Source organism: Oenanthe melanoleuca, chromosome 2 (genome assembly GCF_029582105.1).
Source record: "Oenanthe melanoleuca isolate GR-GAL-2019-014 chromosome 2, OMel1.0, whole genome shotgun sequence".
NCBI lineage: Eukaryota > Metazoa > Chordata > Aves > Passeriformes > Muscicapidae > Oenanthe > Oenanthe melanoleuca.
Window position 1 is genome coordinate 83,635,644 of NC_079335.1, and position 26,491 is coordinate 83,662,134.

A 26,491-nucleotide genomic window follows, 5' to 3' on the forward strand; every position below is an offset into this window, starting at 1 on the left:
TTCCCCTGTTCAGCTTTACTCAGTGGCCCAGCAAATGATACGTTCAGCCTTCAGAGCAAGAGAGACTGAGATGGCCAAAGTGATCTTTTACACAACTCTGTTATGCTACAGAGCCAATTTCTCCTGTCTTGAGCTCAGAGAAGACTATTGCAGACATTTGCTTTAGGGTTGAATTCAGCTTGTAGCATTTTTCCAATTGGTGCTCTGTCCGGAAAAAGACCTTTCTGGCAACTACAGTTTGAAATTCTATTCCAGCCCTGGATCTTAAACTGAATCAGAGAATTTTACTGGAGATGAAGGAATTCTCCCTCCTTCCCTTACTGATCAATCTGTGCCATCTGCACCAGCCACTAATTTCTGCATAAAGCACAGCTTTAAAAGAGCTAGTGCAAATAACAAATGCACATTTTCACTAGAGAGCCATTAAGTAACCAGGAAGACAGGAGGAAAAAAATTAAGTCTAGGTTTACCCAATCAGGTATTCTGCTAAATTGTATATTCCCAAAAACCACTGAACAAAATCAATGTAAATGAAGGATTTAGCATAGTCAAGCAGAAAGAATTCATTCCCAAAAATTTCAAGACTTGCTTATGTGGTGTCAGCTTTATCAGACACACCTCCTTTCTCTCCAGACGACAGATTTGTTACTAGGAAAAACAGAGACCAAACTGTTCATCTTCCAAAATTTGGGCTGACTTAGTGTGATTAAGATGGGGCAATTTGGATTGCAACTTTTTTTCAGCCAGAAGGCTGCAAAATAATCCTGTCTGAAGTCTTGCCCCAAATGCTTTGACTTCCAGAGAAGAAACTGGCAGCAAGAGGAGAAATAAACACGTTGCTGCATTGTTCCAGCAGGCACCAAGGCAGGACTCTGCTGGGCAGTGAGTAGGTGTGATTAGCTCATTTGTCATTAGTTTAACATCAAGCAGAAAGCAGAAGTCTAAGTACACGGAAATAACACCCTCCAATTCTGATTAGCCTCTTGTTTATACCACATTGTGGGAAGCTGAGGCTGCACTGGATCCCTTAACCCTTCTGAAGGCAGGAGTGTTGTAAGTCCTGTGTCACTTGGAGAAAGGAAGGAACACCCCCCTCCAGACTGTTGGCAAGAGACAGAAGTGATCCTGCAAACTACCACCACCACCATGAAGACATCAAATGCTCTTCTTTTCATCTTAGTCCTGCTCTACATCAATGCCAGCACAGAATGGCCTACGCACACAGTCTGCAAAGAGGACAACTTGGAAATATATTACAAAAGCTGTGGTGAGATTTCTTTACATTTCCATTTTCCTTTTAGCTGCTCAACAGAGTTGTTCTTATGCAGTGAGTGATGCTTATAAGCCAGGCAGTGAATGGAAGGGTTACACTCCCAAACCTGCACTGGGTTTCACATCTAAAATATTTTTCGTTTTTCAAGTACAGCTGGTTTTGGTTCACACACGCACAAATCTAACATTATCTAAGAAGATAATAAAGAGGGAATAATGTAACTTAATTCAGAATAATAAACTGCTGTGAAAAACCCAGTTTAGCATGAAAGAGATTGCTAAGATTTTTATCTTGAAGTTAGGTTAATAAACATAGGAAGACCTTTGGTCTTTAACTCTTTTACCCCGTCATGAAGCAGGCTCATCAATGCACTGATCTGTGCTTTCCTAATGCGCGATGGGGCTGTGGTGATGTGCCTTCTGTCCTCCCATTTGGAACGACAAGGGACCCAGCGTGACAGTGGGAAGGATTCGTGTTCTCTGCCATTGCCACTGTGCTTAGCGAGACTTCAGCAGCAGCCCATACCAGAGGCATTTCCCAGGGATCACAGGGTTTTGTTTGCTCTTGAAATCTGTAGAGAAGAAAAGGAGCAAGCGACACTGGAATTGACTGAAAATGAATTCACTGAATGGTGCCTGCTTTCCACCTCTTGCTTTGCTGGCCGTGTGCCTCGCCTATTGTGCTGATCTGCTTTACAACCGGGACAAAGGGAATTAGATTCACAGACGCCTCATTCATTTTCCGCACGTGATTTGAAAAGGGATTCATGGCAAATGAGCACCCTAGAGTTTGTTTTTCCAATTCATCCAGTTACAAAGAGTTTTCCTGGGGGCTTTTCCTCGCCTGTAGCTTTCATGCGTTTTTGCACACCCATTAAAATAAAGCCGGTGAGGGACAAGAGAAGTAAATAAATATTTGTAATGCTATTCTTTACTGGCCTGCTCCCAGGGGACTAAAGTCAGGCCTCACATTCTTTAAACGGGTATAACACATTAAGAAAATATTTAATTAGATATTGAATGCAGACTTTGGTACTGCCTTTGTTTTAGTAAGAATTTATTGCATAAGTGAATTCTGTTCCCTCAACAGGTTTCAGTCAGCATGGGATGCCTTGACACAGAGGCACAGGCTACAGTCTGAGTGAATTCAAAGTATGATGAATTTGTCTGCTGGCATGTGCCAGTTAAATGTTGCTTCTTACTGTGCACATGACTGGCCTCGCTAACAATATGCATTTGTTTAGAGTCATTTGTTTCTGTCACTTCCTTTGGTTTGGCATGAACAGAAAGATCAGAGGTATATTTATTCAGGAGGAATTCACAGCTTGAGAAGCACGAGCCAGAGATCATAAAGGTCAGGTCCCACCACTTAGAGTGTTCTTCTGTTCTCCTGGGCACAGGCATGGAAGATGAACAGATTACACAAATGTGGAAACAATGCAAGAATTAAATAAGATTCCTTGTCTGAAGCCAGGTTCCTTTCTTCCTTACTGCTCTGTCAGATTAAAGTTGAGGCAGCTCACAACTGCCATCACAATGCCCTGCCTTGCCTTTTTCCAGAGGCTACTGCAGGTGTAGCATCAGCCCAGGATACACCATCTGCATTGCTGCTGATGCACTTCATAATCCAGCAGCTTGCAAAAAGAAGAATTTAAGGTGTTTGGAGTCAAGCCCCAAAAATCTATAGGTCAGGAGAATTAATCCAAGTACACTAGTCCACATCTGCTTCAGAGAAGACACTGTCCTTACTGAGCTCACTGGTAAGCTCTGAGTGGTGCCCAAGGTACTAATCACCTTTTCAGGAGCTTTGTCCCTGATTCATTTCACTGTGAACCATAACTAGATGGGCAGAACATAACTCCATTTTTCATCTGTGTCCTGCCAACTGTTCTCATCCAGGAGGATACAGACTTGTTCGTATTTGACAAGACCCATTCCCATCAAACTTTCTCATTACAAATTTATATTGGCATCAAACACAGAGTTGATATTAGGCAACTGCCCATACTCTTCAGCTATTTCAGAGGAATACTGCCCCAGATGCCCCTCCAGTCTGAGAAATCCCTTTGGTATTTCCTGCTCCACTGAGGATATCAGAGGATGTTCCATCTGGGAGAAAACAGGAGCCATAGTGAGGTAAAAAGTACAAAATCTTGGATAAAGGATTGTCTGTTGGCTTCAAGAGGGTGAGGATTTCACTTCTAATGTTGTTATTATAGATGCTAGGATGTTATCAGTGAATTAGGATTGAATCAAGTAAAATATAAGGATGTTAAGAATTTTAACCAAGTACTTCACAACTTGTTTCTGGAACTTAATGTCCTCTCTCAACAAATAATTAGAATTCAGTTTGAGCATTTAAAGAGGAGCCAAGTACCCATTTTTGCTTTGCTGTTTATCAGATCCTCTCCTATAATGCAGTAAAAATCTGACTAAAGTAAAAAATATGGGCTAATATAACTGTGATTAATGCAACAGAGAAGTTTGGGTGGACAACTGAGAAAGTGCAGCCATCTCCTGTACCCAGGAGTAAGTTGCAATTGCTGGTCACAAGCAATTTTTCTAGCTGCATCCTGTTCCTATAGCACATAAGATAGAGGCTTGCATCAGGCCCCCAGCCTCAGCCCAAGCTTTGGATCCTATAGAAAACATCCCTATTCCCACTCAGCCACATCAGACTAAATGTTCTGTAGCCAGGACCAAGTCATGCAAAAAAAAAAAAGAAAGAAAAGGAAAAAAAAAAAAAGGCTAGACAAGGTCCTAGTAATCGGTATAATGCAACTGTAAAAAATAATCTAAAAGAAATCAGACAAAAGTTCTCAGCAGCAAATCAGTGGTAAGAAAATCAAGCTGAGAGACAGGTGGTCTAAAAGCAGAGTAAATAGACAGTGTGCTGCCTCCTTTATGTAACCGCAGGAGACATAACACCGAGACAGTCTATAAATAGCAAGACATTTCCTATTAGGGCCACTCTTCCTCCCAGGAACAAGTGACAAAAATGAAGGAAGATCTCAAATGACCACAAATCACTTTAGAAACCTGGGCAGAGATCCTGAGATAAAAGCAGCACAGGTTAACATCTCTGACTGAGAAAAGAGAACCGTAATTGGCAAGTCTATGCACAGACATGAAAAGAACCTGCTACATAAATGGTCAATTTCTACCCCTTTTAATTTCACTGTAATAATGCTTTTGATCTTACCAGCTACATTTTAAAAGGCAATTGTCTGGGAAGGGAAGGGCAGGTAGGCAATGGTAACAAAGTGCCCTGGGCAGATTCCAGTGTTATTTGAGTAATAGGCATCCACTTGAAAGTGCAAAGTGCAATGCAGTCAGAGACTACAGAACATAATTCCCAAGCACATCTACCAGCACCTGCTTCTAGATCATTCATGTAAAGCCTAATTGTCTTAATTAGCCATGAAAACATTCTTACTGTGTAGTGTTCAAATAGGACCCCTTCCATAGGGGGAAGCAGGTGACTGCTCCTGCAGACACATGAAAAAATATTTTCCAACTATTTTTACAGCTTTTTCTTGAAATGTTAGGTGGGCCTGTACTAACACTTCAGGCTTCAGAATGCCTGCTTTTGTTTCAATCAGCAAGCTTGCTGATTATTTAATTAAATAATTTAGATTAGGACCTGGGAGATTTCAGAGCTCCCCACTGCCTGTGTAGGTTTCTTCACAGGGCAGAAACAAACACTGACAAGGCAGAAGGTTCTAAAAAAGGGTATGGATACCATCAACCATTAAGGACTTCGTTATCTGAGCACTGGAGTAAATAACAGCGAATTTCAGGTAGATCCTCAGAAGAGTCAAAGTAGCAATATTCAAAGATGACATCTTCAGAAATACTCCCAAGATCATATAAAACACTGCTCAGACATGAGGTTTTTAAATATGGACAAACATATTTTCCCAATTCATATCTGATTTTGTTGTCTTTTTCTTCTGTTCTTCATCTGAAGCAAGGTTAATAGCCATTAAAGTTTCAGAAGAAGGAGCAAACAATCAGTATTCATTTCAACCTTCTGAATTAAATATGAAATTGACTGCACCCTTCATAAGTTTTATATCGGTATATCTAAAAATTTTAAAATAATAAAACATATATAGGGCTATGGGCAAACATTTGCTATAATTCATGTCTTCTGCTAGACAAAGAACCAGGGCAATCTGGTCATCTTGAAAATTATTTTTACGTGACAATGCCTCTTCCAAAACAGAGGAAAGTCATGCTGAACTTAGGTCCAATGAGTTCCATGTTTCCTTGCATAGTTCTCTGTCACACATGAAGCAGTGTCATTTCTATAAACCTTTTTCCTGGCCTCCAGTGGTGCAATAGGAGCAGGTGTACTGCCCACTTCAGTACACACTTGCACTAGATTGCATTCATAGATAGAGAAACTCTCATTTGTATGGCTTTTCTTTAAATGTGTGAGCTCAGATTTGGATCTCTGTTAAAATGGCCCCCTACACCCAACAGGGTGTAGAACCCACTCTGGTGAAATAGTGCACTACAGACATGCTCCTGTTAAATTCTGTATTGAGGGAACTTTTTAGTGCTTAAAATACAACAAGAAGAGACAGAGACCAATTAGCTCACAATTTCCTGATGATTTGTCTGTCCTTTCTGAAGAGTTTCAGGCTTACCAGGATCCCCCTCACACACTAATTATACTTTCTCCTACATACTGAGAGATCAAAGATACTATTTTTCTTAAATTCCACTTGTTCCTTTATTTAAAATACACCTGTAGCATGCAGCCCTGCTCAATCAGCAATACCAGCTTGCAAACAGTGATGTTAAATTGGCATCACTGCAGCACTAATTTTACATATCACCTTCTGTTTTCTATGTCAAGCAATGTAACTAGTCCTTTTCCCTCCCTGACCACACACTTACATTCTTTACTTAAAGGATATAAGTAATCTGATAGCTTCAGCTGGAAAAGTCTATGAAAAAGTTCTCACTCATGCCTCTTCAGGGCAAAAATTCTTCTAGACACTTGGTAAAAAGAGGTTCTTTTTCCATTATTCTTTGGGTTTTTGGCAGACAGATTGAGCCAGATGCTTCTCTTGGATTTATTTATTTATTTCCCTCAAACAGTCTCCAGCAATTGCTTCTGCTTCTAAATTATTTAAAGCCACACAACACCAACTCCCCTCTGATCTTTTGTTGCATAGATTGCTAATGGGCAAACAATCAAAGAACTTAAGAATCCCACTTGAAAACAATTTTTTTGTTTGTTTACTTTGTCCAAGCCATCTTACTGTCATAGCTTTGCTGTTGTACTCATCTGGTATAACTTACTTATTCCAAGGGGAAAACCAGATGTGTTCATGTATATTTCTGGCACCATATCCTAATGAACTGAAAATATCATCAGAATCAAGGTAGAGTAGTTATGAGTGCACATGCAAATCTTTTAAAATTTTGCTCCCTCTGTGAATTAAAACTATCCCATCTATTTCGTTCTCCACATCTCATTAGAGGATTTAAACTTTCTTTTGTTCTGTGTGAACTCTTGAGGTGATTCTAAACATCATTTTACCCTTCTTTCAGCGGGGGAGAGTACTTAGTAAGTTTTAAAATGTAAATTACTTAGAGGAGCAGGAGACAATTTCATACCTCCAAGGTACTCGGCAAAAACATTAGATTTGGTACCTAGACTTTAAATCTTTCAGTAAAATCAATATTAATGCTTTCAGTGAGACTAGTAGTGAGAGAACCGACCTCACCTGAACTTCTCCCACCAGGCTTTAAATTTTCCCATCTAATTTAGTTCTCAGTGGTTTCCTCACAGAGCCAAATTCTTCACCAAATCAATTAAGGTCCTGCACCATGGACTGCAAAAGAGGATTGTTTATGTGTGACAGCCTCTCCTGCTTATCTCCAGCTGATAAATCTGAACTGTTTGGCATGTTTTTCACCTACTCACTTTTGCCACGTCTTTGGTTGCTGTAGCCACTGAGTCACTAAGGTAAAAGTATGGATGAGTGGTAAGAGTTCAGAAGGAAAGCCACAGAAAAATATGTGCTGCCCTTTGGAAACATATAGGAGAGACATACCTAAAAAATGGTATATTGCATTACAGTCAAGAAATACTGTAGGCAAGGCAATATGGTCATTTGCTATTGGATACTGAATCTGAGCCTATGGAGGGAGCACTCTAATAAACTAAACAGGTGAGTCACAGCCATTTTAACAGTTTGATGAAAATTTGAGATTAGCTCCTGTATTACGTAAAGCAGAAATTATCAAAAGGCACATTAACTGCATAGAGTCAGGAGCAAGAAAAAAACCACAGTTGATGAAAAGTGCTCCTATGCAAAGCTTTCTCTGTACGCCTCTAAGGAATAAAGCATTGCTACACTTTCTTGACATTGCCACATCAACTCATCTTAAGCTGTCATCAAGGCCTCAAAATATCTCTGGACCCTACTGTGCTTACAGCTTAGCAAAGAAAATGGAGGCAGAAGATCAGATGCCCACAGCAATTTAAAATTCATTGGGAAAAACAAAAAAAGTATTCTAAGAAAAATTAACACCTCAAAACAAAAATAACCTGCAGCATTATTGTGTGTTGGTGTCACTGAAACAACTTTGAGGAGGCAACCTAAACCTAGGGAGAAACAATGGCCATCAGGGACAAGATGTCCAAATGTCCTTTACAGATTCAGAACGCACCAAACCAAAACCCTTTGATCTGCTCTGGATGCTGCTTTGAGGCTCAGGAGAGCTTCTAGTTGCCAAAAGCTAGCATTTTGAAAACTACCATGCTTCAGTTTCCTCTTCACCTGAAGATAGATGGCTCCTGTCAAATGATCCAGCAGTGATTAGGCAGGTGGGAACCCAGCTAGTTTCCTCAGCAGAGGGAGCATGCCATTCCAACTGTAGCTTAGTGCCATGCTCCTGCAGGGGATTTAAACCCATCATGGGAAATGGGAACATTTAGCCCATTTATCTGCTGCTGATTACTATTCTGTATAATCAGTGGTATAGCTGCTATCCCAGAGCATGGCATGTGTCTGACAGCAGGGCAGTTTCCAGCAACTATTTCTGACACAAATCTGGAAGTCTGTTGTGAATCCCCAGTCATTCTGGCAAGCACTGATGTCCAGAGATCTCAGTCGCAAGCAGGGCACTATGAAAAAATTATTTTAAAAAAACAACAAAAAAAGACCAACTTAAAAAAAGCACATTGAAGAGGGAAGAGACTGCTCTGATTAGGAATACAGGCAGTTACTGTAAGCATCTTATTCATCCAGTGCATGGTGTTTTCTTACCAACAGAAGAACAAAGACTTTCTCTCTCTAATACAGTCCCTGCTGGGCCCAAATTAATGCAGTATTTTCTTGTTACACTGCTGTAGTTGAAGCCTGCCCTGTTTGCCTTTCTCTCTCAAGCTAGCTAGGAAAAATCAGGATTATCAAGTATAAATCTATATGTGCTGTCTCTTAAAAAATGCATCTTTCAATTTTGTTCTCTTAAACAGGCTTGGTTAAAGCTTTGTCATACCACAAAAAGCACAGAAACCCCCCTTTCCAAATACCACCTCTGGCAAAAGCAAGAAAAGACTCCAAACAGCTCTAACAAGCCTGCTCTCAGGAAAAGTGGTTCAGGCAGGAAAAAGCAGGGAGATTCAAGGCATGTCTTTGACAAGGCTGCTTTATGCATGCTAGTGACACCCCCATCCCCAAATACTGCAGAAAGCCCCTCACACCTTCTGTCTTCACAGGGACTTCCCTCTACCTAACCACATCAGCCTGGTGCCAGAAAATCTCTTCTGCTCTTCTCCACCTAACATTTGAGGAAGATTTCTGAATTACTGTTTCCTAGTATTTGTACATTTGGACATCATTTGTACTCTGCAACGAGTTTTATTTGAAATAGAAAGAGGCAAAATCTTTGTCTTTTTTAAAAATTAATTTTGTAAGACAAAGAAATCACTTTGCTCCAAAACTAAGGCCATAAGCACCAGTCAATAGTGCAAGTAGTAAAGCAACAATGTCTGTGCCTTAATCTAACCAAGAAATATATAATTGCTCTATGCATTACCTTGCCCCTCTTGGGAGAGGACTGGAATTATGTAACTTGCATAAACCTTTTTTTTTTTTTTTAAAGTCACATTTTAATTTTCCTTTGCTAGAGTCCTGGGCTTTTTTAGTTTATAGATGATACTGAAATCAAATCTTCAGGTTTTTCTCTACAGCCATGTAAGTTTTTTCAGAAAGGAAGCAGAGTTATTCACTCCATTGGACATCTCCAAAAGCTTTGGAGGTTTGGATTTAAGCAACCTCAGAGACAACAAGCTGATATCACTGTTTAAAAAAAGGAACTCCCACAGTCTCTAACCCCAGGACATTTAGGATACATGAACTCTAATCTTCCCTATTCCTTCTCTATGTTGCCTAAGCAAGCCAGAAAAGTTCAGGTGATGAAACATACAGTGACTTCTGCAAATGAGGCCAGGGTGGCTGAACTGAACTAAGCCAGAGTTGCAGCCTGAATTAGGCAAATGTCTCAGGATGAAGCATTCTCACGATAAAGTAGACACAGCCAGTGTGAGTCCCACAATTTATTCTGCTCTCCTCTGAACAGAGGGTCACTCTGTCCCTGACACCTCTGGATGTGGCAGTGGCACGCAGCAAAGGCAGGCCCAAAGGGAAGTTTGTTAATCTGAAGGTGCTCAGGGAAATGCAGATTTAAAACTGGAGAGCTGCTAATTCACCTGATGCTTCTTCTTCAGTAGCTTATAAGTAGATTCCAGTGTCAAATATAACCTTGAGCATTCAGGTTAATTTATTTAAATAGACATTAAAGGGAAATTGTTGAATGAACACATAAAGTCTGAAATCCCAAACAGTTCCTCATTCTTTCCCTCTCCTTTCATCACCTTGAATGTTGTAAAGACTAATGATTTAATTTTATTAAGAGCTTTGAAGCTGAGGAGTATTGGGTAATTGCTAAAATGTTTCTTCCTTGTGCTAATTTCCATCTCCTCTAGCACCAGCTTCTCCTTATATGACCCTAGCCAAGTGCAGTTGTGCCATTTCATTCTCTTCTGTGGTTTATCTGCTCCTAAAAGTATTATTTTGAAACACTCAAAGCTTACCAGTTTGGAGAGTCTTCTTCCCACTCCAAGGCTTACAGATGTGGACTTTTACATGCAAAGTTCATCTGCTTGCGCCTGCTATTCACTCATACCACTGATTTTCATGCTCATATGGAAACAATGTGATTTTAGAGCAAATTCAGAAGAGAGGGAAGCCAGTACAGGATAGTTAAAAAGACTGGAGGGAGAGGGAGGGAGGAAGGGAGAGGGGAGAATAAAAGACAGAGGGTGCTGCACAGCAAAATTTCTAGAACAGGTGCTTCCCATCTGGCCATGCAGTTTCTGTAATGCCCACTTAGTCATCTAGCAGCTCAGGGTCTGAGGGACATTGCCACAGTGGGTTAGCACATTATCATTCCCAGCTGTCCACTTCATCCTGTGCTCTGGAGATCCCCTCCCAGCAGGGCTGTAAAGGCAGCCCCAGCTCCCAGCCCTGTGCACACCCATATTCAGCAGGGGCAGGAGCCACTGGCCCCACAGCTGCAGTAACCAGGGCACAAAAGGGAGTTCCCACCTGTTCTCCTTGTCACTGAGGCTACACTGCTGTATATGTCTCAGCTAATTTACCTATGACTCTTCTGCCAAGAACAAAAGCAGGGGGAAAAACTCTAGAAACAAAAGTTCAGGAACTCATCTGAGCTTCTAGGATGTACTACACACACCTGCTCAGTCTTCTAAGAAAAACCCAGCCAAACCCATCACTCTGAACACCTTGAAATAGTAAGTCAGGCTGAAATCTTGCACTATAGTGCCAGTGCATATGGAAAACCACATCCCAAGTCAATCCCCACAAGGGCACTTGGGTAAGGGTGAAATGGGAGGTGGGCATGCATGGGCTCAGCTGACACTAAGCCATGTAAGGGGTGATTGGTAGCAAGATGCCAGGTACATCCCAAATTCACCTCTCACAAGGCAGGATTGTACTATAGAAGCCAGTCTTCAGCAAAAGCTGGACACGCAGTGCTAGATTCAGTTGGGAGCTCAGCATCAGCCACAGCATCAGGTTCAAATAACAAGCCTGAAAGTTCTTGGAGTGCACTGATTATTTACAAAAGCCAAAGACTTTCCTGTTTCCCAAAGCAGTTTCCCAAAATTTAGTACTGCCTGGAGAGAAACTTCAGTCAAAATTCTGCTTCCAGACACCTTTCATGCTAGCTGTAAATATGTTGCAGCCCAAGTCCTTCTCACTAGATACACAAAAAATGCCCTTTTCCCCCTCAGTAAGCAGATTTTCACCGATAAACTTCAATGTGTTTTCAAAATTTCCAACAACATTATGAGTGTTGGTGATATATCAAAGCTGAACTGGAAAAGCAAAATTCTGCAACCAGTTAAAGAGTTTCTAGCTTTAATTATGGGAGAGGGAGCAGATTGAAGGGAGTAGGTGGAGGGAAGTCTGGGAACATACAGTACTGTGCACTATGAAATGTTGCAGGGAAGTGGAAGGCTGAAGGGCAGCCCCACGTATTTTAGAGATCTAACAGTAAATGTTATTGCTCTGCACATGTGAAAGACATAACATGTATTTTTTTCAGTCTAACCAGCTCACTTCAGATTGAGGCAAACAAGGAAGAATAAGTATTAAACCTCCATAGGAGACACACAGTGACTCACAGTTGTACATCTCAGATGAAAAACAAAAATGGCAATTGCCTTGAGTTGCCTTGGCCACAGGAGGGACTCCTCACGATGTAAGGAAAGAGGGGTATGGCACAATCCCTTAGTGCATAAAGCCCAGCTGAATTTACAGACTCCTTCACTTACCATGTGGCTAAACCCCATTAGTTTCATTAATTTTGTTATAGTAGCAATGTTTCTCCCTACATGTTTGGGAATCCAGACTCCCGGGCATCATAGCTTTAGCAACACAGCCATTCTTTCAATTGATTTCAGCAGGAGGCCCCTATGTATTCCACAGTATCTAAGATTGCAAAGTTGGATTGCTAAATCTGAGCAGGAATTTCCACAGGAATGGTCAGAGAATTAATAGGGGTGCTTTTGGCAGTGGAAAATTTTACAGTTCTCAGCAACAGAGTAACAACACAAAATCCAAGTGTTCCAAGTCACATTTTTTTCTGGAAGTTTTCATGTGCGTGCTTCCACACTCTCTTCTTCTCTGAGGACCAGACAACACCTTCTGGATATGTCAGGATCCTATGCTGCATCACTAGCAGTGCAGTAAAAGACATCCATGGCTACAATGCATTATGAAATGTGTCACCTGTCAAACAAAGGAGCTCAACCCATAGAAATACACAGACATCCAAACTAAAATAACCCTGAGATCAGGGTCATTGTAAGAAGCCCATGCTTTCCAAAAAAGCTTGGTTTCATGAACATACCCTTTCTACTCAGTTACCAATGATACATTTTAAACTAAAGGGTCAAATTCTAGTCCTAACACCACAATTTAATTTGTTCATTAAAGTACAGCCTAGCCTCTTTTAAAAGAGAAGAGCATCATATGTGTTCTATTGCCATGTTTGACCATAACTCCCTCTTGAAATTGCAGACCGAACAATTTTAGTAACTTGACAACCAGCACTATTTGTAGGCATCAATGCCCAAATTGCTCTGAATCTGAGCAGCTGCTTCCTGAACCTGATCATCACACCATACACAAAACAGAAACAAGAGGGGCTCTAAGAGAAGTCCAGAGGAAAGAGGAAACCAAGCCCTGAGAGATGGTAGAACCCAGAGGGGAAGCAGGAGTAACGGCCCTGGAGAAAAGAGAAGTTTGACACACTTTCCAGCTGGAGCAGGAAACTGCTCTTCTAACTGATTCCAACAGCTTCTGAAGTTGCAAAAACAAAGTTGGAACTGACAGGAATAAGAAAAAAGAGGAAAGACAGCCCTTTGACTATGGTCACACTTGATAAACAACTCCAGGCACTAACTTTTTGTCCCAAGCAGATTATGCAACTGCAGAGACTTCTTTAGTGGAGTGGAGGACAAAATCCAGCACAGGGACACAGAGCTTGGGAAATACCAGTGCTTTTTATTTCCCTCCTCTGAGCAGTCATTTTAATTTACCAGAATTTAGGGCTCAGGTACTCCTGTTAGACCACACTGATAATCTGTAGGCTCACAAAGCCTGGTTTAATTAAAGCCCTCCAGGTCCTCTCAATACTTTCATTCATTCTGTGATCCCCACTAAGAATCAGGGTTTGGTCACACAGGCTTGCTGATGCCACTGCTACAGCTGTGGAGCACTGCTGCAAAAACAGGGTTGGACTACGAGGATGCTGGCTTAGCCTCACAGAGGACACTTGTGACTCAAGTTTCACCACAGCATCAAAGGAAAATTGTCCCAACCTGTTATTTTCAACTCAGTGAGAAGATTAGCTCAAGCAACAATAACTTAGAACTCTGTTCCCAAATCTATATTTGTCATTACCAGATCTGTGTAAACCAAGGAGCCTCTGGCTGCTTCTGCACATGCCACAGTTGCTTCTCTTTTTTTCTACAGAGAACAATGTTGGATGTACAGGCTGGGTGGAAAGCCATAATGAGGGACAAAACTATGCCTAAAGCAGATTGAGGCTCAAGGTATTTTTCCAAATTGGCCAATTCTTTCCCCTCCTGCCACAGCTTTGGAAAACAATTGCACATTCTATTGGTTGTGGCAGCTGAGCTGTCAGTGGTTGCTGCTGCCTGTCACCAGAGAGTGACATGTCAGCAAGCCTTCAGGCACAGCACCAAATCTCATGGAGGCTAGCAAGGAAGAGGGTGGAAGTGGTAGGAAAAACAATTATGTTTTTACAAGAGTTTTAGAACTTTTTGCAGAGAAAGAGATACTGCAGAAACTGGAAAGAATCACGTTCATGACAATTATCAGTCAAAGGGCTCCCTTTGGCCCCACAGCTCTGCTAAATTCTCCCAGAAAAGGAGAAATGTAGAATATTTCCTGGCTTAAAAATATCACAGGATGGTGGACCCAGAAAAAAGTGCTGCAGTATCTCGGTTAACACAATTTTGTTTTCAGTTTTGGACTTTCCATCCCACTCCAGAATTCAGTTTCCTAATCAGCTTCACCAAGCCATCTTGTGATACAAATGAATTAATAAACATCTTCATAACCAATTGCTCATCAGTGCTGGGGAAGGAATGGCAATGTGCAGAGCTCTCTGGGAAGAGCAGTTGTGCTGAGACTTCACCATTGAATAAGTATTGGCTACCCACTATTGTGGGGAACTTGCTTTCTTTGAACTTGGTTAATTTTCCTACATGGTAGATTCTAGCCTCACACAAGTTATCATCTGAGTGTGCTTCAGACCAAAGGGGTAGGAAGGACAGAAGTAACTACTGAAGGCAGGGTATGGGAACTTCAAGGGCTTCTTGGGGAACTTTTAAAGAATATCCAATTTGTTTTTTATAATATGTCTATATTTTATTTTCTTCTATACTGTCAGCATCTCATTAAAGATACAACTTGTAACCCACTGCTTTGTGTCTTCAAACAGATCCCCAGCAAGATTTTGCTCTCAGCATTGACCATTGTGCTGATATTGCAACCCACACCTTTGACATCAGAGCTGCAATTGTTCTCAGTAAGTGAATTGCTATTTTCTCATGCCATACACAGGTAATTCATGTGTGAGTGCTGATATTAAGAAGTAATCAAGGGTGACAATCTCCTATAACATATGAATGGGCTTCACTTCTTAGAAATTTCAAAACTTGTGCAGGATTACAAAAATGTCAGTTCTGTTACCAGCTCAGCCTCAGACTACATATGTCACCCTAAACTGGGCATATCAGCCTTCAGCCCCTGTTCTGCTTCTACTTTTAATTTGTACATATGGAGAGTTGGGGGGAGCCTGCTCTAGAGTTCATCATCTTCACAGCTCCCACACTCTTGTGTCAGTACCTGACCAAAAGGGGACTGAATGGACTCCCACAGAGCAATGTGGGGACACCCCTCTGTCCCTCCTGGGCATACAGGGAAGAGTGCTGGGAAATGCTGACCTGAGGCAACAGCCACACCATCAGTTTGCCACCTGCACTAGCTGAAATTATACCCTTCAGCCCTTGACTGATCAGCAATAAAAGGTAAAAGCTGGGTGCAAAATTTCACATCAGCCATAGCTTGCTTTGTGATTCTTTCACAGGAAAGCCACCTCTTGCAAGCTCATCTAGATCCTGTACTACCAGAGCATAAATATGAAAGTGCTGCTGTGTGCTCTTGGTACTGAAAATAAATTTGTGTGCCAAGTGTCTTTTAGCACCTGGGAATGCTTCCTTGCATTCAAAAGTCTCCCTTCCTGTGAGACATGTGGCCTATTTGTCCAGGGAGCATCAGTTTTCAGGTGACTGCAAAGGTAAACAAGCCTGAAAAAATCACACTACAGACATTTGCAAATATTTTTCCCACAAGTCAAAGTACAGGACCTCTGTCTAAATCCAGTAGCCTCACTGTCTCTGCCTGTGTCAGCAAGCCAGGCACAAGCAGGCAACCTCCTAGCACTGCCAAGCTGCTGTGCTGGTCCCTGGCTCATGTTTGGCTCAGGCCAGTTGCTGTTTTCCCAGGCAGCAGTTACAGGTCACAGGTTGCTCCCAGGGGCCCATTGGATATGATCACTCTGCTAAGAGCACAAGAAAAGTTTAGATGTAAGGACATGAGATTTGCTACACCATTTGACCTCATAGCCAGAAAGCTGTCAAGGGCACAGTTTATTTAACAATCAAGATAATTGCTATTATGTCCCCTGTCATACACCCTGAAGGGCCTAGAGACCTGTTCCTGAAGCACAGATTTCCATGTATCAGGAGTCCTCCAAGAAGTGAAAGCATCTAACGGCTCAAACAGCAGGGAGGAAAAGTAGAATATTTTTTAAAGTAAAGTAATAAACCTGATTATCCTTGCACTTTTTCTGAACTCTCTTCCTGCTTTGTGTGTAGGACACAGCATCAAGGAACTCCATGTCAAGCTGGACATGATCATAAATGGAAAGACTGTCTTAACTTACTCAGAGATGCTTTGCGGGCCGGGCACTTCCAAGCTTATTTTCTGTGGAAAGAAGAAAGGAGGTAATTTAGGTAGCACTCTAAGTGTTTGATGGCTACTAAATACTCCAAGCAGGATGCACCTGCTGTGCTGTTGACTGCACCAATACATTGTAATGTTCTGTTTACTTCACCAGCATGTTAATGGGTGACAGGAACACAGTAGGACAGAGACATTTTAATTTAAGGGCCTGCTTTTCCCCCCAACCTGTTTGTTTGCTTCACTTTTAATCACAGAATATTGCATGCACATGGGATTTCAAGTCCATTAAAAATAACTGTGGTTATGTGACCCCCATCCACCAGCAGAGAGGTTCATAAGCCCTATTTAGAGGCACGTGCTAGTCACGTGAGCAAGAAGTATGTTAAAAGTAAAGGTTAGTTCTGTAAAAGAAATGGCTGAGCAAACAAACAACCATTCTGGAAATGTTCTTCACTATTAAGCAAGTCACACCTCTTGCCCTTAAAGGCAATTCTTCAATCACTTTATGAGGAAATATGCTTGAATAAGGTTGTTAGGAACAATATACTATTTGTTACCATCTATGGTTTGCATCTTGTTTCTGTTCAACATGTGCCTATGCAGCAGTCAGATGAATTCAGCTCACAGAAGTCACACTGCTAACTGGTGAAGATTTGCTCTAGTTTAGAGTGCTATTACTTGCCCCCAGAAAACAGGCATCTTGGGCCCAGGTGAGCCTGGGCACCTCAAGGCCCCTTCTGCCACAACCCAGGACAGGAAGTGCCAAGTTAGCTGTGCCATGTCTGGAAGAGCTATGGTCATGCTCCTGGGCTGCAGTAGACACATATCCAGTAATTTTTAAATCCCTCTTATTTAGGCTGACTTTACAAAAAACAGATAGAGCCACAGAGAAGTTTGAGTTGTCAGAGCACCAGTTAGTTACAGGAGCTCTGCTTTCCTTCCATTCACTTGCATCTTCAAGCTGATAACACTGCAATAACTCATGTGCAAAGGCCATGAGCTTAAAGACCATGCACAGCACTACTGCTAAGACAGCCCCTGGAAAATTACTAAGACATTTCACACTGCACAAAATTATCACAAAGAATAATAGGGAAATGCTGCATGAGCAACCAATTATGTAAATCCTGTAAGCCAGACAGATAAAAAATTAAATTCAGAAGTTTCTTCAATTGTGTATTGAATTACAAGAGAAAACCCACCCACAGACCTACTGAAAAACTACCTTATTCTGATCAAGTACTCAATAACATCCTTTAGTGAATACATTAAGGAGAGGTAGAGTCAGTCCTGAGCTGAGAACCAACTGCTATTCACATATTAAGCTACAAAGCCAAAACCTCTTGGGGTCTTAATCTTAAACTGACAGTTGATTGTTTCTTCTAATTGAAGTACATTATGACATAAACACATATTTGGTTGTTCAAATAATACTAGATATCTTCATTTAGAAGTATCCCTACTTTAGTGTGAAGACATCTGCCATGCACTTTTTAATTCACACCCTCTCATTCCGTAGCTGTTTTTACTTAGTAATTAAGTCACAGTGGGAAAGAAGTGAACTTTCTCAGACAGGTTCAACCTGAAAATGGGGTATTTCTTACTTTAGTTGACAGTTGAATCTACCCCATGTTTTAGGACAGAGAATTGAGCTGAAGACCAATTTAAGGCAGTTCAGGCATAATTTACCATATTAGCATAGCTGTAAATCTGTCCTAATGCCTGGGCAGGAAGGACAACTTGTGAATGGTCAAGTATGAAGACTACTATGACACAGGAGAGCAGAGAGCCCTTTCAACTAAAGCTTTTCATGGAGATTCTCTTTTTCCCTGTTGCATGGGCAACATTTTCAACATCTGGCCAGACCTGACCTGAGTTTAAATATAGCTTCACACAGAATTTGCTTGCCTTTCACCAGGAGGCCAAAAATTGCCTGCTCCTCCCTTTCCCAAAATTAGACAGAACCTATACAGGTTTTGTTGATCCACTTGCTTGTGGGAAAAAGCAGAGCCAAAGTTACAAGAAAAGGAGACTTTTAAGAGCCAGACGTGGCAAAGTCTCAGTTATTTTATTTATATTTGCTCTCCTATAGTGCTACAGTTTTTTCATTACTGGAAATACTCTCTGTGCTGGAAAGACTTAATATAGCTGGAGATTTCATGTTCATCATAATCACATAGTATTTACTATTTTTGTTAACCAAAGGTCATGTCTGGCACTGCTCACTCAGACTCATAAATAGGATTCCAAGATCTTTTTCTTTGAGCCATATGAATGTTGTGAAGTTGTTAGCTCAAAGTTTGCAAGGAAATTTGCCATTGTCTACTTAGGAACAACAGCAACAAAATTGCTAAATTCTTTGTGGCATAACATGAACTCAGCCCTTCCTCTTTTTTAGTAGAAAGTGCTGGTTATTCTCCATTTCCTCCAAAGAAAACAGTTACATAAGATGTAACAGATTTCCCAACACAATCACTAAAATCAGAGTGGAAGACCTACCAGGGTAATATTAAACAATGTGCCAACCACAGCTTGCAGGCTTAAGCAAAGCTACCTGACAAAAAAAGAGAGCTGCAAGTTTTCTTTTGGGCTCAACTGACAGAGGCACCATCAGAGCACTTGCACAATTCCTCGTGCACGCTCCGCAAACCACAGAGAAATCCCCACCTTGCTCCACACCTCCATTCCTTTATATTATTGTCCCTTTCAGTAGGTGTTACAGTGAGCAAGTTTCTAAAATAGTATTTGTGAATAAAAGTAGAGAACATAACATGGATTAAAAGACTGGCTATCACATTGAGAATGTAGGTTGCTGTTTCTGAGAAAGCAGCTATACCACAAAGCTAGGCCTTTGGGCTCACACACAATGCCATCTTGTTTAGCCCCCTTCATCTCATCTTGTAGGAAAAGGTAACAAGAATGGATCTTTCTCATCTGGCTATGTATTTATATGTGTTTTTTCCCACTCAACTCTACATCTATAGCTGGCAGTTATTCACATCGTTCCTACATCCACAGCACCCACAGAAGTGTCAGTTGCACGGGTGCAAGATTGTGTCCTAGAAGAACTCCAACTTGGAGCACTGAAGTTCTAAAAATATTTAAAACACAGAAAAAGGAAGAGGTGGGTGCAGATGTACAAGGCCTTTATATAGTACAAGAGTGTGAGAACACATAAAGATTTTCAGTGAAAGGAAGATTTGAAAAAGAGGAGTGAGAACTTCATTATAGGTGTTTAGTCATCTATAAGAGAGGCATCTTCATGATAAATGATAACTAGTAATTTGAAGTAATCCTCAGGAAGTTCTTTCACATCTGAAAGCTCTGCCTCAGAGTGGAAGCTACTAAAAGCACACTCACTAGCAATGAAAAGGACTAAGTCACTTTTGGTAGAAACAACAGTGAAAAGCTGCTACAAAAATACAGTAGTATCACCTTGATGAAGTGGTACATTAGAAATATTTTCTAAGCAGCTCTATAGAAGTCACTTTCAGATAATCTATAAGAAAAAGGGCTAAAAGCACATCACTGATGACAGCATGCTTGACAGGTACCATAAATTACCAGCAGACCAAAAAAGAAAAAAGGGAATATTTAATTGGAAAAATGCACTCATAGTTTATGCTCTTCCAAATGTGAGAGCATTTTGTGCAAGCACAATTGCACTTTTCTCTAGGAAAAGCACAGAATTCTTTAAATAAGATGAGGCTTGGTGTTTGTGACAGTTACACTTACTGCAGCAAATGTCTTCATCTTCTTTCAATGAAGGAATGTAAAAACATATGAATATATGGAGAAAAAATGCATATTAAGGATGCTGTGATAAACTGCAGTCCTTCAAGCCTTGGAGGATATTTACACTTCTGGAATTATAGCAGAAATCCCCATGCAACTGGAACACTGAATGGTGTTTGAAAAGCCTGATCCACTGAGGAGGTTTCAATGGTCCAAAGCAAAAATGAATGATAAAATTCAGCAGATTTATGAATTCATAGTATTTTGACAGGTCTCAACTAGCTGAAAATGAAAGCTGCCCTTGCTTTCCTATAAGGACATACTTTCAAAGCACCATTGTTTCCCCCTTGCCATTGAAGTAAGGAAGTTCACAGGAGTTTTCCAAAGGACTGGTTACAGAACCACAGAATTGATGAGGTTGAAAAGTGCATTTGAAGGCCATTTAATCCAGTTCCACCTACTTCAAACAGAGCCATCTAACAGCCAGTTCCCCAGGACCATGTCCAGGGCAGAGTTTTTAGATATATCAAAGGATGGATGCTCTCTGGGCATCCTCTGGGCAACCTCTGCCAGTGCTCACAGTAAAAAAGGTCCTTCCTGATGTTCCTGTGTTTTAGTTTGTAGCCCTACCACTAGGCACCAGTAGAGAGAGACTGACTCTATCCTCTTTTACAACCCCAGCTTCAGGTATTTGTACATCTTGATGTGCTGTTCCTTAATGTTTTTGTTCTCTGGGCTGAACAGTTCCAGCTCCTTCAGTCTTCTCATTGGAGAGATGTTCTAGTCCCTTAATTATATTAGTGGTCTTTACCACCAGCTCCATATGATTCAGCTGTGAACCACTGCAAGACCCCTGGATAAAAAGAGCAATAAAAGAGTAAAGCTGAAGCATAAAGCATTAAATGTGGACTTCAAACTGAACAAACAGCACCCGCTGCTCCACATTTGAAGGCTCCCTAAAAGATAATACAGCCCATGACTGTAATTTCTTTGAGAACTGAGCAAGGGCATAGCTACAACACATCAGAGCAATCAAGGAAAACTTCTCAGAGTGGGCTGAGGCAGAGCCCTGAGACTGCATTCATCTAGTTACTTTATCACAGTGAAGTGTGTGGGGAAAAATAGCTTCTACCTACGCTAGATGAGAGATTAGCATTGCCATCATTTCTGAAGCAAATTTATGGCCTGATGACACCTACTTCATTTTAAAATACAGGCTTTGCAGAGCCTGAATGCTGCATCTATGTTTTTACATTCTGGATGGCTTTCTGAGAGCCTAGATGAGATCCAAACAAGCCACGTGATCCAAGAGAAGCTTCCATGTCCCTGTGCAGAAGGACTTTGCGTGATTGCTCGCAGCCCAGTTTCCTCTCCACTCTCCTCTGCTGTCATCCAAGATTTGCTAGGCTGTGAGCTGAATGAAGGTAGTCCTACAAGGCTCTCTACTGAACAAAAGGACATGCAAAGCACGAGCCCCACCACTGCATGGTACACACCACCCCGAGGTTGCAGCTCCCAATACGCCTTAGGATCACACCAACACACACAGCTCCAGTCTTGGGAGTCACTCATCACTTAAGTTATGCAGACTTCAGTGCCTTTAATTCCCATTTAGTGTCTATTAAAGCTGTGAAACAAGAGGTGGGCTGTACTGTATTTTTAAAATTTTTGAGTCACTGCTCTCTGCAGTGGAGATGTGTCAGACTCTGGGCTCTTGCTTCGTGCACAGAAGCGAGCAGCAATAGTGACTGTTGTCTGAAAACAACAAGACTTCTTGTTGTCCACATGAATTAGCCAGGGATGCAGAGGGGAATGAGTACAGTACAATTGCTGTAGCATAGCTGATCAGTTTGAGATCGACAAGCCGAGACATATGTATTCTGTTCTCTATTTTGGGATTAGGTTTTTCAGGGCAATGCTGTGTTGTTTTATATCTTCTCCACCTTCCAGGATCATCAGAGCATTACATTATACAAACTTCTCATAAATGCAAAGGTGTAGAACATTGGTGATATCTCAGGTTTCTCCTTTTCCTAGTTTATCTTCTTGTCATGATTCTTTCATACAATTTTGTTACAAGACTAACATTTCATATCATGCATGGGAAGAGCTTCTGTGGGCTGTTTTCAAGGTCCATGCATGGTGAGATGGACTATACAATCTAAAGGTGTTACAAAGCTTTTACCCAACCTTTCACAAGAAACAGTTTAAACCAACAGTGAGACTAGACTAAAACAACTCTCTAGAAGTGACAAGCACCAAAATGCCAGCACATACTCACATAAACATGATGAAACACTTACTCCTCTGTCACTGTCAAAGTAAGGACTATTTCATGACACCTACAAAAAAGAATCCTTAAACAGTTCTTAGACTTTTCCATTACTTTTGTGGGGCAAGTTGTGTAAGAAATTCTGAAATACTGAAACATCTACAAGTTTTATTTTCAGTCAAGTCTGCACGGTTTGGCCCAGCAAGCTATGAAAAAGTAGGAGGAACTGCAGAACAGCTTGCTAATTCTCTCTATTAATGCCAAAGTTGCCCTTTCTTCATCAGTCAAAAGCAGGCATGCCTCCTATGGTTAGGGAGATGAGGATTGGAAGGTGGAACTCCCAGTCTGTATTCCAGTCACCAACACAATTGTGATGACTTTAATACCTCATGTAACTTCTTGATGAATTCTCCCTCAGCAGAGAGACAGACATGTTCTTATTACTTTAAAGTCATATTCAGCAAGCAGTCAGAAGTCCACACCTACACAAACACTCAGCTCAGATTGGTTTTTCTAAAAGTTACTAGAGCAGTAAAGTTTGACTACTGCAGCTGCAGGTAGTTTAATAGCTCATGCTAAAGGACTTGAGTCTGGCAGTCCCCTCCTCCCCTTTCATTTTCAGGATGTGTGATGGCATAGGAACTCCCACCTGGTTGTGCAAAGACATGCCCCCCTTTTCCACTCACAAGAGCTGCAGATGCTCCTTGAGCCCAAGCTCTGCCTTGCTTTTCCCATAAGGCAGTATACATCCTGATATTTCCCTCAAGAGGGCTGCTGCAGGACTGTGTATGGAGCATTTTGCAGTTTCTTTATACTTGCCACTGGAGGCTTTGAAATGCCATTACAAAAAAAGCATCTATGATCAGCTGAGTTTTTTCTTCACATGCTGCATGCCTAACCATCCATCACCACTGTTGCTTTCCAGAACATCTCTATTATGAAGGACCAGTCACACTGGGAATCAAAGAAATCCCTCAGGTAAGTTGGTCACAGCTGTGTTCCCAAGCAGAAGGGCTTTCTGGATGAGGTATGGTCAGAGGATTACCAGCAATCACATCAGCACATCCCAGACTTCCCCAGCTGGCACACTGGATCTGAATAGTCCCTTTCAATATGAAATTAAGAGTTAGAGGCACTACTACCCAGAGATGAGGTTATTTTTCAGGACAGCAGATCTCTGTATCAGTAGCATTAAGTCAGAAAGCCATGGAGTTTTTTAGTAGGCTCCCCCACTCTTACTCTTAAAATAGCAAGAAAAGAAGCAGTTCCAGGGGACTCCCAAGAGACCAAGACTGCAATTTTCCTCAGTCCTTAGTGACCTGAACAATTTGGAGAAGCTCATTGCTATAAAGGCAATTTATATAGCTATTGCAATTGAACTGTTCCACTGTACACACATGGTGTCATGTAGAGACCCAGGTCTTCTAGGTGGCAACAGAAGGTACAAGTTATTAGGCCAAGAACACTTTCTCTGGATTTATGGATCCTTAAAATAAGAAAATAATTTCTTAGGAAGGTGAAAAAAACAAGTAGTACTCTAAGCACTGCTCTGAATTTCCTGGTCATCCATTACAGACACTTTTTACTAGCAGCCTTCTCCACATACAGCTAAGTCTCCTCCTAGAAGTTCAACTGAGTCACACTGCAAGAAAAGATAGATCTCAATTGCTGAATGCAACAGTCTCTTTACTGGGCACAGCATGAAGATACATTTGATCAGTACATCACAAAGGACTTTTTAGAGACGTACAACTAAGAGATTGGATTGAAGGGAAGAAGGCAAAGTCTTTGATTATCAAGGCATCTTGTTGGGAATGTGGCAAAGAGAGGATCACAGTCACCACTGTAAAAGCATAGAGTTCAGGTGGTCAGTCAAATACTCCTTAGATTTACTCGGAGAGGCACAGCATGAGCTCTCAGTTCTTCAGCAGCAGATATAAAACATATGTCAGGGGCTCAAAGATGAGGTCTGGGATCTGCTCAGCACTGGATTGCTCCAGGCAAGAAAAAGAAAACAGGATCAGAACAGGGATACAGAACAAAGACATGAGTCCCAAAGAACCAGGCTTGCCAAGACCTGCAGAGGTGATAACAAGGATAGCTGGCTTCTGGAGGATCGAGTCTCTGTAAGTGCTACCATCTCATATGTCTTAATCTTCCTTTGGTCACAGCAGCAACCAGGACCTTCATTTTCCCAAGGTTTTCATGCAGGGAGCTGGACCTAAAAACCAAGAAGAAGCCATAGAAACACGCACACTGAATTTTCAGCTAGTTTCTGGAGCCAGAAACTCCAAGACTGATCACAAGCCTCTTTTAATAACATTTTTCACCACAAACAAAAAATTATTCTGAAGGAGAAAAAAAAAAAATCTAATCACTATTAAGCATGAAAATTAGTTATTAAGAAGTCTCTTCCATTAATTAAATGATAAGCTTTTAGAGAGCTAATATGCTTGTGAGAAAAGAAATAGGAAGCCTCTTTTGTTAATTAATCAATCAGGCAAATAACACCATCCTCCCATGCTGACAAAAAGGAATGATTCCATACAGCAATCATCTTCTGCTTGTTGCAAAGAACAGCCTCATCTGAGAAGCCTGAGGGATGTTTGCATGCTCCACACAGGAATTACAACCAGGCTCTATTCTCAAGAGTATGTTGGGCCTCTCTCTAAATTTAGACTTTACTCTTAACTTGAACCTCTCTGTGAGGACGCAAGGCAGATATTGCCTTAAAAATCCTATTGTAAAAGCCTGACTCATTCTAGTCATGCCTCCTTCTACTCAACAACCAGAAGGGCTTTAAACAGGGCAAGAGCATTCTGTAGTTCAAAGCAAGGAGGTCACTGCTGCCAACCTCTCCTACCCCACATTTTGTTCCCCTATGTGCTCCAGAAGAGAAAAAAAAAAAAAAAAAAAACAGAAATAATTACTGCAGCCCCAGCAATATACAGTGAATAAAATCTAGTTCACCTCTTCTTCCAAATCTGTTAAAGTTGCTTTGGTCACCTCCCTGTACAGTGCTTCTCCAAGTGTCTGGAGAGAGCAATTTTCACCAATACAATATAGCCATGGCTTCTTTAAGGTTCAGATATTGTTCAGATATTTTTTTGTGCTGTAATGATATAAGTTCTCCCCAAAGCCAGAATTCCTAACTTCAACTACACAATTGGAAATTAGACTACTTCTGGTTTTATTACATAGGAATTCATTATAGATTGAGTCATCTATACACACACACTTCCCCCAGCATGCTGTGTTATAAAAATTCATATCAACAACACTGAACAACAAGTTCCATGTAAGAGAAGTGCCAGAGAACTAAGTGCCTCTTTTTCCAGTTAATAAACAGCACAGGCCATATTGTGCTTTCCTATAAGAATCATGAAAATTTACACAGATATTAAGGGATTTTTTTATGCAGCAAAACATTTCATTCCCCTTGCACTTTTTAATTTTCAGTTTGTGCTGTCAGCATTGATATCCCTGAGGAGAATATTTTGGCAGAGAATATGGGCAGGTCCTTTACCACCTCTGAAACATTTGGACCAGAAAGGTTTTAGAGGAACTTGATGGGAAAAGCATTGTTCTGTTTCTAGAAAGAGGACTCAGAAACTTAAGCAGTTATATGTACTGATGAGCTAATCTCTTGCTTTGCATTTGTCTCATACAGGGAGATTACACTATTTCAGCAAAGCTGACTAATCAAGATCACGTCACTGTCGCTTGTGCCGATTTTACTGTGAAAAATAATTTAGACTATTATTAGCAACAAACCGATTTCATGAAAGCTACAGACTACCAAAACTATTCAAGTCAAGTAGGCTGCTTGCATTTTACAGTGATTCTGAAGAAAATAGTCCTCACATGGTGATTCTGATGCTGTTCCTCTTTATGATTTGCTATTTTCAAGAAGTTACTAGATCCTCTGGTGGTAATTTTATCTCTAAATGCACACTGTAGCCTACTTTTTTCTCCTAATATATACAGCTGTAAGAAGAAAGTATCCAATACCAACACTCTCAACTTAGGATGAAAATAGCATGAGGCGGAACAGGCGAGAGCCTAAACACTTTTTTGCAGTAAGTTATGGAGGTATCCATTT

At 41.1% G+C, this 26,491-nt stretch overlaps 1 protein-coding gene across 1 annotated transcript; it reads left to right on the plus strand.

The window, feature by feature from the left end:
* The first annotated feature begins 692 nt into the window (after positions 1-692).
* Positions 693-26,491, plus strand: LY86 (lymphocyte antigen 86). Its single transcript, XM_056483753.1, has 5 exons — positions 693-1,267; positions 14,857-14,943; positions 16,295-16,423; positions 23,315-23,367; positions 26,060-26,491. Exons 1-5 carry the CDS (start codon positions 1,147-1,149, stop codon positions 26,153-26,155), a joined length of 486 nt encoding a protein of 161 aa, XP_056339728.1. The 5' UTR covers positions 693-1,146; the 3' UTR covers positions 26,156-26,491.